We start from the raw sequence: 12,181 nt of genomic DNA, 5'->3' as shown, positions 1-12,181 counted from the left end.
AGCATTGCAAGAAAAATGTAACGAGAGCAAGCGAAATGGCAAACCCGTCTGGGTCATAGTTCCCTGCGGCTGTCCCCCTCCCCGCCAGGCTCCCTGCGAGCCGGCAGCACAACCTCACCGTGCAATGGTGCTCCCCGGGCAAAACCAGGGAAGAAGCAGCTGCGCCACCAGGTTTGCTCTGAAGGAGTGAAGAGCCTCTTCTCCGGTGGCAAGAAGCAATTTGTCCACTAATGGGGCCCAGCTTGCACCGAGCGGGAGCGAATGGCACCAGCGTGAGGGCATGTTGTGTGCTGGCCCGGCGGCAGGTAGAGAGGTTAATTACTCTGCTGGGTTCTAGCCCTTCGTGCTCTAGAGGGGGAACACACTTCACTGGGCAGTGGAGAAAACAAAGCCGACCGGTTTGCGGAAAAGAAAAGCCTGTTCCTTTAATCTATTTGAAAGCTTTTGGTACATCAAAGTCCTGGCAAGGAGAGGTGTCTCAGATATAATTAGTGTGGACACTTGCAAAGGTTTTGATAAAGACTTTTGTGAAAGAGCTACTTATGGGAGGTAAAGAAGGATCATGTGTTGGGCACTAGCCAGGAAACAAAAACCCCAAAGCAGGGTGAGGACTGGGTGAACATCACACGGCTCCACACCCCACCCAGCAGCACCCCCAGCCCCGGGCTGCTCATCAGACACTGCAGGTGAGATGCCCCAAACTGCAAAGCCTGACCAGGGGTGACAAGAACTGCAAAGGGCACCAGCAGAGCCAGGGGAATGGGCCAAACCAGGGGAAAAGGATCCCCCCATGGACACAGCCTGGGTAGGGCTCCCCGGGAGGAAGGGGCTGATGGCTGTGAAAACCGGGCAAGTCCAGATCAGCTGTCACTTCCCAAAGAGAAAACCCGGCTAGGGCCATGGGCAGCTCACCACAGTCCTCCACTGGGGGTTGCAAATATATACTATTACCCTCAAAATCCTGAACAAATAAAGAACAGACATGGATAAAGATCAGGAGAGAAAGTAGCAGGGAACTGTGTCCAAATGCTCAGATAGGAAGGAAGAGGAGGAGGTCCTCTTCTGGCATCACTGCCTCTCACCAGCTCCCGAAGGACACATCAAAAAGAGAGGAGGGGAGTGCTTCTGAGATGGGAAAGTAAGAGGGTTAGAAGTAGTCTAGCTAGAACTGAAATTATTTTAATTTCTAGATAAAGTGAGTAAAAAGCAACATAATGGCAGTATACAAAATAATGGATGGCACAAAGAAGGTACATATAAGTACTCCTGTTTACACTTTTCACATAAAAAGAGAACAAAGGGACAGTCAATAAACCTGAACGACAGCACACGTACAAGGATAAACAAAATACTGTTGTTTTAATGCACTGCGCATAATCACCCAGGGAGCTCACTGTTCCAAAATATCACTAAAATCGCAGATGCAGAGAGACTTGCAAGAAAGGGACAAGAACGTACCTGAAAGAAAAGAACATTTGCAGTTACATTCGCTGTATGTGAGCTCATCAGCAGTGAGCGGTAGTATGGGTTTTTAAGAGAAATTCTCATACAAACAAGAATAAATGGGAGGGGGCAAAGATCCCCGTGGACAGATTATTCCAAAATTTGCCTTCCAAGGAATGTCTTGTTCCTCCCTCCTCTGAAGCATTTACATTGGCTATTGGCAATCAGTGATTAGAGAAGACAAACTACTTCTCATCCCCCCTGGTTCTCCCCCCTGCAGCGAGGCCAGAGCACCTTCCCACCCGCTCTGCCCCGTGCATGGCCCAGAGACGTGGGGTTTCACCTTCCCTCCCCGCAGCCACCTCGCTGGCGGAGCACCCGGCAGGGCCAGCCCGGCACGCTGCTGCCACCAGCCTTGCTCCCTGCAGCCACCTCCTTGAAGACCATCATAGTTTTGGAGTCTCTGGCGTCAGGGGCTACCAAATAGCATCATCTGAAAGCCTAAATCTGGTTCCCCAGGCTGGGGTGCAGCTGCACTGGGTGGGGGCAGACAGCTCTCACGCGGGTGCCGAGTCCCAGCTTGCTCGTTTCCTGTAGCCAAGGAACGTTTCACATCCCCAGTCATATGTGACTGAGGGAGGTAAAAATAACCTTGTCTTTTTTTTTTTTTTTTTTGTTGACATGCAGTGATATCTCCCCTATTCATCGTCGAAATGAACCGAAATTAATCTCGGTAACAATTCTGCCTGGTGATGGGAACGCATGCTTAGTGACACACATCAGCACACCTTCGGGGGCAATGCTACCTGGACAAACACCAGTGAAGGTCAGCAATGGGGAGGTGGGGTGGGAAACAACCAGAGCGCGCACGCCTGAATTTAAATCGAGCCAATTGCAAAACTGCCTTTGTGGAAACCCTCCTTGTCATGGCCTCCCTAAGCTGAGGTTGATCAGATTTGAGGCAAGAAGCTCAGGCCTTGACAGTGCCCACGAAGTTAAAATGCAAATGAGTCACCTTGACTTAATCTCCCTGTGAGGTTCGTGTCCTTATGCCCAACTCGGAGCACGAGCCACCCTTCCCACAACTGCCACCCTCTCCCGGAGGACGGCATCCCAGTTCCCGACTGCTTCACAGCGCTGCTGCAGCACTCTCTCATCAGCTCTTCCCTGCCTTGCCGGCGCCTCCGGCACGGCCCCCCACCAAAATCCATCAGTTGCAGGTAGCAGCTGCTGTTCTCCCCCCTCTCCACAACCCCAGTTCCCAATCGCTACCTTCTGCAGATGTGGTGGCTGAAGCCAGCAGACGGAGCAGGGCACCTTCTGCCCATCGCCCCCACCCCTCTGCCAGCTGACCCACAACCTTCCCAGTAACAACTTCAGTGTCCCCCAGGCTGGCTCCTACACCTGGAGAAGACAGGCAGCCTTTCCCACATGGAGCTGAGTGCATGAGGTGGATAGAAAGAGGCTTTATTTTTTGTTGTGTGGGTTTTTTTAAGACTTTATTCGTCTAACATGCTTGACCAAAAATTACAACAACACTCAAGTTATGCCAAAATGATTAAATAATCTTTAAGCTTCCATACCTCAAGTACTTTAAATGATATTTTGAAGTAACAGCTGCTTTTGTATCCTTTCCACATAAAAATACACAGTATTTTGCAGATACCTTAGGAAAAATTATTTTTAAGAGAATAGTTTATGGTCGACATAGAAATTTTGCTGAGGCTAATAAAAGGACCTCTTCCCCCCACTTTAACATTTTAGTCTCTTAAGTGCCGTGAGCAAATGTAAACATTTCAGACTTTAACATACAGCCAATTTCCTGCCACATTTGTTGCAAAACACTTGAATTGTGACTACCTAAGACACTTTTATTCTAACTACACGCTATTGCTCATCTTCCCAGTGATGGCAGGAGTTCATATTCAACTATGAATTTCAATCCTTGCTGATTTAGGAGCTGATCCTGCAATTTCTACCCCAATATTTTTGACAGAAGTGGCCCCCTCTGAATTCATGGCAGACTGCTCATGCACTTGCAAACTATTCACCCAAAAACCAGTTGCAGGCGTCACTGATTGTTTTGGGTTTCGTTTCAGGAAAATGCAGCACACTAGTTCAGACCCCATGTCACCCAACAGCTTACAAGAAATGACAGACCTGTGACTTGTCGTATTTTCTCGTGGTTTGGTGGTTTCTGGAGGGTCTGCGGCACAAGTTACTTACTGGGCTCAACTGTCACCACTCCCAGCAGCAGCTGGCAGAGCTGCTGCCCATGGGAAGCCAGTGCAATGCAAGGTTTCTGCCCACTTTGCTTAGAGTTGAGGCTGACATAGCCTGGTTTTGCAACACAGGTATTCTGAATTGTGTATGCATACAATGTACATGCAGCTGCTACGTGAAGCTCACATTTACATCCATGTATCAGGCAAAAAGTAACATACACAATTATCCAATCATGTGTGCAGACGGGGGCTACGCACAGACCTGTAAACAGCCCCACACTGGTAGTGCGCTAATCTGCCCAGCGTGTGGGAACAAGATTTATGTCCAGACGCTGTCAGCCCCAAATTCAGGATGTCCACATTCAGAATACAGCATAAATACAGAATACAGAATAAATTATCTCCATCAAGGCAAAAAGGCTTCTCTTTAAGCACAGAGATGTTTGCTAGTTCAAGGCAGAAACCCATTTCTTGTAGGGGACATCTGAAGCACTTGTTTTTGGTGGGTTTGTAATCAATTCTCAAGCTTTTGCCTAAGATGGGAGTTCAACACCTCTGCTAACCTGCAGGAAAGCCGCACGGGCAGTACCACGTCCGTTGGCCATCCCAACCAGCTCTTGACATGTCCCCTGCTTTGCCTGGTGTCACATGCAACATGAGAGATGGATTTCAACTTGGTTGATGATTTTGTCTTGGGCCTCTTTCAGCAGTGTCCATGAGCGGGCAAACAGCAACGACAGGTTTTGTTAGGCAACCTCTGCTCTGTACCTACTGCTGTGTACTCGTTACTCATCACGCTTGCGCTACTACATTGCTAACCAAAACTGAATGCCCAAACTCCACCTTGGGATGACCCCTTCCCCTTGACACCCATAACAATCCCCAATGACAAAATGATCACAACAACATTTAATCACTCCTGACTGGGGCAAATTTAAACCAGACATCTCATCATTGGCTGCATGTCCCATTAAACAGTTTTAAACAAATAGTCCCAGCTGGTTTTATTTAAAACACCTCTACTGAACACTGGGTGGGGGGTTTGTGTTTTGGGGTTGTTTTTTTGCTTTTTACATACAATCACATATTGCCTTACCATATGAAAACACAGGTGGTTTTTTTTCTTCCTTTTTTTTTTTTTTTTAAGGGAAATGTCATCATTTTTTTCACAGGCGAGGCCAGGTTACAAATTCCTGAGTTTATACTGCACTTAACACAGTCTCCCTTCTTGAATGGTGAGCTGTTTACAGCATGCCAGCAATATGCACCATTTCCCTTACCATCTGTAATGCCAGATGTAGTAAAACTTCATTTCAGTACAGTGAATTAGGGCCTCTATTGCATTGGTTTTGAATAGATGCAAAGACTTAGACCTGGAGGACTTAAAGTAATAGCCTTCCTCCTGTGACTGGTCATTTGTACACCATCTTTTACATTTGCCATGTTAATTACGGGAAAACATCTTCACCATAATTTTTTCTTTACCAAGAGCTCACTGGGAAACATCTGAAATGAGGAAATCCTAGTCTAAACACTTAAGTTTAAACTGCAAACTTTCTTAAAGAAACACTTCTTTGAAAGACATTGTTCCTTTAATAAGTCAAATATAATGTACGGTATATACAAAAGTCCCTACTTAAGAGAGATATATATATATGTATATGTATATATATATGTGGAATGCATTCACTTTTCTGTGTTCACAAATATTTTAATGGTGAAATGTTAAAAGTCTTTAATCTGTTTCTGGCACCAAAATGTCTTTGTTCCTCATCCACTTTTGTCACTCAAAATTTATCTGTGAAGAGTTAGCAGGGGAAAAAAGAAGAAGGTTTTTGCTTTTTTTGTTGAATGGTTCCCTATTGGGATTCTCAGCCAGCAATATAAAGTTGCTAATGTGTTGGGTACAACTTTAAATCCTCATTATAATCATGTGTTTCTTGGCGTAGGTAAGTCAATAACTATAGGTGGATTAAGTGGCTGATAATTCACAGTGCACACAGATGCATTCACATAGGTAGTAGTTCCATCAGCCATGACACCATAACCTACAAAGGAAGAAAAACTCTGGTTACTTCCATTATTCATTATTAATTTCTTTTTCTTTAAATTATTCACCTTTATCACACAATGCTAAGTGCCACATTTATTACTCAGAAGGAATTTTAAAATTTTCTTCATGCAAAACATAAAGGTCTCCTGAATTAATACCATTCTTGTCCTACAGCAGAACATTTTGTCATCTTTTCAATTGGGTAAGAAAAGCAAAATGGAGCTAGCTAGTGCCTCGCTAGCTAATGGCTATAATCTCTGGCAGCCAGCTCGCCAAATGTCCTTAGAAAGACAAAACACTTTTCTCTGCAAAGCTTTTTTTTCTTAGAAACATCTCAGTTTTGGAAAGGATGAGAAGGTAAGAGCTTAGGGAACTGTAGCATTGAAAAAAACATACTTCTGATCATTTAGGTTTGCAGTCATCAGCGCAGCAACTCCAAGCAATTTTCATCTTTCCACCTTTTTTTCTGGCCTGTGTTGTACATCTTTGAAGCTACCAATGACGAAAAAGTATTGCTTGACTAAGGGGAGTATGTGTACATGTGCACCTGGGTGGGATTTGTCTAGTAGGAACCTCTTCTTCCTAAGTGTTTGAACTTGTTGACCAATTTCCACCAAATCTGATGGAAAGACACTAAAATGCCTGCCCAGGCAGAGAAAAAATGGCTTTATTAATACATGATCTGACAGACAAGGTGAATTCACACCCTAAGACACCATAACATTTCCACAGGAGAAAACACCCTTGTGTATGTCTCGGCAGTGGTGAAAAAGCTTTAACTACATCTCACATCTGACTGGACACCCAAGCCAAACAATTCCAGAGCTAAATCTGCAGAAAATCGAATACAGTGAAATGCTGTTTCAGAAAGTGAAAAAGCCGCCCTTTAACCGCCCTAGTATTATGTAAAAGTAGACACACTCTTCATTGTCAAAAATCTTTTCATGAATGACTAGGAAAAAGCATAAGCTTAATTACACTAGAACTAAAAGGTGAATGTTGGAAACTTGCATTGAAATATTATGATCAATACAAAGAAAAGCACTCACAATCAGAAACGTATGATTTTGGGGAAATCACCTGGCAGAAAGCATTTGTATTAAGATTCAATCTCCCCATTAATGAAGTTAATAGTGAAACTATAGTCATTGCTATACACATTGAGTTCCACCTCTTCAAATCCTAGGTACCTAGGATCCTACAGTTTTTCTGAGTGCAATTTTTTGCCTTACAGAAGCATTGATAGTTGCATAATTTACAAACAAAGAAACAGTAGCCGAATTCCTTTCTTTTTTGTTCGTTAAAATACCCTGAATAATGCAGGTCCTCCTGGACTCCCCATGGAAAACCACACTATAATTAGGGACTAGGGAGGGAAGAAAACTCTGTCAGGTTCCTGTCACAGACATTTCTTTAAATCATTTGCTGTTTGCCGCAGAACAATTGTTCTGTGTAAAACACAAACTGCACAGAGGACAGTCAGCATTGCTGCTGGGACTTTCTGTCTCCTCGGCTACATGTTTGGGGAGAACAGAATCAGCTTGCTAATACGTTCTTTTTGCTGGAAGATTCCTAATGCTACAGTTTTACTCCTGTCCTACTGCTGACAGAGTTTCCTTGGCCATGACCTCAGCCAAGAACTAGCTTTAATGGCTAAACCAGGATTTTCGCTGGAGTTGCTGCCATGCCCCTTGTCACTTCCATGGGTCGATCAGCAGCAAGCCCATGTGTTTGAGGTATTTTTTGCCAGAGACAGCAGTGCAGAGGGGGAACAGGGAAGAAACATCTCTTCTAACCACCTCTTCCTCCTGGATGTTCAGTAAATAACTGCTGCATATGTAGCTATGCTCAGTCAGGGGAAGAACTCATCTGTTCAAATCATGCATTCTCTCTACAAAGAACAGCTTCGTTTGCACAGGCTGTCTGCAATGGGAATTCGCCTCTGCAGAGATTTAGCATCCCACTGCAAAACAGGCTATGCAGTTCCCCATTTGTTTTCTCTAAATTATGATAGTTAACAAGAAGAGTACCTTGTTTCTGTGTTCCGATACCTACTGTGCCAACTGTATTAATTCACAAGATCTACCATTCTGTTGAGGTGCCATTCTTTTCCCTCGGGAGCAAAAGTTGGGTTTGGTCTTAGCAGATGTGATTTTGTTTACCTGCCTGAAGCTTCATGGCTTGCTAACTGTTTGCTTATATCCCCTGCAACCCACCTGGCTTACGATTTCTGAAAAGACAATGAGTTTATTCACAGCTCTCAGAGACTGCTCTAACAGCAAAGGGTTAGGAAAAAGTACTGCCCCATGTTTGTTTACTCTGTGCTTTAACAGCATTTTGGACATTAGCTAGCCACTAATAGCTTACTGCAGACAAGACACATGAGGAGAATGGACTTAATCCCTGAGCTGTAGAATAATAATCTGAATATCTTCTCCACCAATTTTACACCACCACACCTCTCAGCAATGTCACTTCTAACTTAGCATAATGAAAGCCCCCAGCAGCAAGTCAGAGTGGGACTTGAGGGAAGGGTAACGGTTCTTCACAAAACCAGAAGTATCTGTATGCCAGCTACTCCAGTTTTTGCATTTGTTCATTTCTACACTGTTGAGACCCATAGAGATCCTACATCAAAGGCTGGAGCAGTCCCAGAAGCAGAAAACTGGCAGTTGTGGAGCACCTTTTCCTGCCAGTAAGTTAACACTGCCAAGGACTAAGCAGCTGATAATGCGTGCTTACATGCCAGGGGGTACACTTTTGCACAGCCCAGTGGTTTCTTTTGGTGGGGGCACTGCTTGAAGTCCTGCTGCCATGCTATGTGAACAGGACAGGCTTCTCCATAGTAGACAGCATCTACCCTTTGCCTGGAGATGAACTCCTGCTGCCATGAACTTCAGTGGAGCATACTTGTTATCATTTACTGAAGGGAACTAATTTTTTTCCATTTAAAAATCAAATAGTCAAGAGAACCACTTCATTTTGTCTGGGTACAAAATATTTCCCGACAAAGGAAATAAATACATGAATAAATATCTTGAACTTCTACACAAGTCAGTGGTGACATCGCTCTTGATTTCAACTTCACATACACATTGATGAGGAGAGACAACTTTTATTGTAAATTATTGAAGACTAAGCCTTAGAAGCACCCCTCAAAACATCCTTACCCATTTTACGAACACGGAAACTGAGACACAGAGAGCTTACATGAATTATCTTAAATCACAGAGACTCAGCAAAGGAAAATACAATCCATCAATCCTAATATTTAGTCACCTTCTGTAACTACTGGACTTGTGTTCTTATTTTAAAATTCACAGTAATCCTCTCTGTGAAGGAGGTGCCACCCTTTTTTATAGATGTAGAATGTGAAAGAGAATCTGAAGTACAAACATTGAAAAGTGGGTATCTGCCAATTTCTTCTCTATATATGCAGCTCAGAAAGTATCTGAATTCCAGAAGTGCTTCAGTTCAGACATTCAAGTTTGCAAACACTGGCTAAACCAGACAACTTCTGTGTTTCTGTTTTCTAAATAGATATAGAAAGAAATGTGTTCTGACCTTCATGGATATGTCCAAAAACATGAAGCCTTGGCTGTATTCGTCTCTGGACTGTGTTCAGCAGCTCAACACATCCTACCCGTTGCATTTTCTTAGGAACCCAGTCTAGAAAACCTTTGGAAAAGGAAATAAAGCTTTAAAATAAGACAGGTTATCTGAAAAACTGTATTGCTCTACAGCATTTCTGAGATTTCATGTCTCATGGCTTTTCATAAGCAGCCATAGAAGAATTGACATGGAAAAAAACATTTGCCTTTTTAAGTATAAGGAAGGAAAAATACTTGCGGAAAACCATAAAAGCTCATCGAAGAAAAAGGACTATGGTAACTCTTGCCAGTTGTTTTTCAAAAAAAAACCCCAAACACTGCAATTAAAGCATTTGTGTCCTGCTGTTAATGGGAAAACTCAATGTTTTATCTGTTCTTCCTTTAAGAAAATGAGGTGTAATGAGCAGTATGTCCAAAGTGAGTCTCTAAAGAATTTAAACCAACATCTAGCTATTTAAATCTAGTCCTGGGATCTAGATTTTTAAACTGAACACTTTAACTGATGCGATGCAATCTGTGTTGCTAATAATAAAACTGTATTGTTACCACACTGAATCTTACAGTAGCAGAACTCAGGTGCAGAACTCACAGCACGCCAAAAAACAACATCCTCAAGTAAAACTTGTTTAAGCATGTCATGACACAGCAAACCCCACTAGCCTAAATCTATGGACCTCACACAGGAAGAGAAACTCAGCCCTTCTGCAGTAGATGTTTTTCAGCACTATATTTACTTGCACAAAGTTTGTATAAAAATGCATTTTTTATGAATACAGACAAAAATGTACACCAACTTGCTTATATGTCTAAAAACATGCTGCAGGGGGATGCTTACTGCCAACTGAAGTCTCATGTTTCATTCAAAGTAGTAGTATAAGAAGGATGTTGTTGTATTAGAGGGTTTGCAATAACCAATCTTGTTTTCTTTCTGTTGTTCTCCCATTTTTATCAGGCTCAGATTTGGAAATCTAAAATACATAACCGTTCCTTTTTTCTTTAGTTGTTCTGGTACTTTCCCTGGGTGCCTGTCATTGCTTTATAGCCCTTAAATTACCACAAAAGCATGAATATGTTGTGCCTTTAAGAAAACAGTCGTCAGCCAGAGAGGTACAGAGTCTGGACCTAGTTTTCCTGTGTTTATTTTGATGTCCACCCAAGCATGGCCAAATAGCAGCTAACCAACTGGTTTAAAACACCAGAACTGTGGCATTCAAGCTCTTGGAAAAGCTCTCAAATCTGCTAGAGCTTCAGGGGAGGGTCATACATTGAGAAATACCTCTTCAGATGCCAGTGTTTGAAAACTGGGCTCAGTATGCTGTGGGGTTTTATGAAAATGGTAAAAATTTGCGCTTGTATCATAGTTACTCAAGAAAGCTAAGTCCAATTTCCAGAAATGAGCTGGGGCTGTGGCATCCTGAGCGTCAAAAAGAGCAAGTTCTGTTAATGGCCATAGTCTCCTAATTCATTCAGATGCCTCTGAAGATGCTGCTTGGCTCCTGTTGGGATGATGTGCAAAGAGAAAGCCCCACTCAATTACAGACAGAGTAGAGCAATGCTCAGTTCTGGTAACTGATGTTACCAGTCACTCTTGGTATCCAACGCAGGTCAAAATTCACTGTAGGAAATAATAAGCATTGAAGAAGTCAAAGTGAGGCCAGCAACTCCTCTGGAATCCAGTCATGCTTTTTTTCAGAGCAAATGTGTTGTAACGATAGGTTTTGTTACTTCAATGATTTGAAACAGTTAATTGTCAAAATGTCTGTGGTGAACATAAAGCCAAAAGTATTTCCACTTCAAAAACTTCACAAACAAAAATCCATAAAATTAACTTCTCCATTAAATTAAGCATTATTTATGTTGAACATGTTTTTGTTTACATGCATTATCGCCCTTCTGAAGCTTTCCCATATGTTTGCAGCTTATTATGTACACCTGACTACACAAACTAAGAATAATTGATTACACCTAGCTACCAATTAGAGTTCATCTTAGGGTTTTTTTAATGTTTGGTTACTTGAAACAGGTTTCTGCAGCTGTCAGGAAAGTATAAATCTTTGTCATAGACAATCAAGCAGACAGCTACAAATGAAGACTTAAAGGTGAAATTAAATTAAAAACAAACAAAGAAAAGAAAAGTGAACTTTTTGAAAAGAAATAAAAGAATCATAGATGCAGATCTTTAGGAATCAGGGGGAAGACTTAAAAAGTTATACTATACATAAAAGTAATACAAATATGCTGATACAGAAGTGAGCATTAGCACTGATTCCGTACTCATGAATACGGTATTTCATAAGCTATGTCATATACGGCATATCTTTTTTTACAATAAACAGGTTACTCATAAAATGGTCAATAATAGCTGTTTTAACCTTTGTTTTCTCATCCTGTGTGAACCTCCTGTGTATCCCTGCCCTGGTTTCATCCAAAAGCACTACTATAAAACAGGAAAGACAAATTACTCAGAGTTTTGTTACGTGCCTGACACAGAAACACAAAGTCCATTAACTCTTAGTGGTGCTTCTGCATCTGAATCATGCAGGCAATTTTAAATCTATCTAATAATGTAGTATTAATTAGTTTAGAGGGATGCACACTCTTTTGAAGTGAGGGAATGAGAAAGCAGCAAAGAAAATGGATGATGGACAGAATTTAGGCAGCCATGCTGGAGAAAAAAAAAAGAGGAATTTGCAAGAGCGCTGATTACTATTTATGATCATTAGGAACAGCTCTAGTGATGCTGTCCAAGATCAGAACAACAGTAATCAGCTTTCTGGTTAAAATAATTGGCTGGGAGGATCAAGGAGGATCCTGTCTCCCCAAATGTCTGTGGACAGAACCACAAAATA

At 42.3% G+C, this 12,181-nt stretch overlaps 1 protein-coding gene across 1 annotated transcript in view; it reads right to left on the bottom strand.

Annotated features, from left to right (window-relative positions):
* Positions 1 to 2,925: 2,925 nt before the first annotated feature.
* MPPED1 (metallophosphoesterase domain containing 1) overlaps positions 2,926 to 12,181 on the bottom strand; it is a 65,733-nt gene continuing 56,477 nt past the window's right edge. The window contains exons 6-7 of the mRNA XM_037390478.1: positions 9,286 to 9,399; positions 2,926 to 5,716 (exon numbers count right to left, since the gene is read on the bottom strand). Of these exons, the coding sequence (XP_037246375.1) occupies positions 5,598 to 5,716; positions 9,286 to 9,399 (233 nt within the window). The 3' untranslated portion in view covers positions 2,926 to 5,597. The remainder of the gene's footprint in view (positions 5,717 to 9,285; positions 9,400 to 12,181) is intronic.

The sequence above is a fragment of the Falco rusticolus genome, chromosome 5 (genome assembly GCF_015220075.1).
Source record: "Falco rusticolus isolate bFalRus1 chromosome 5, bFalRus1.pri, whole genome shotgun sequence".
Lineage (NCBI taxonomy): Eukaryota > Metazoa > Chordata > Aves > Falconiformes > Falconidae > Falco > Falco rusticolus.
The sequence above is the reverse complement of the archived record's forward strand: the minus strand, read 5'-3'. Positions and strand labels throughout refer to the sequence as shown.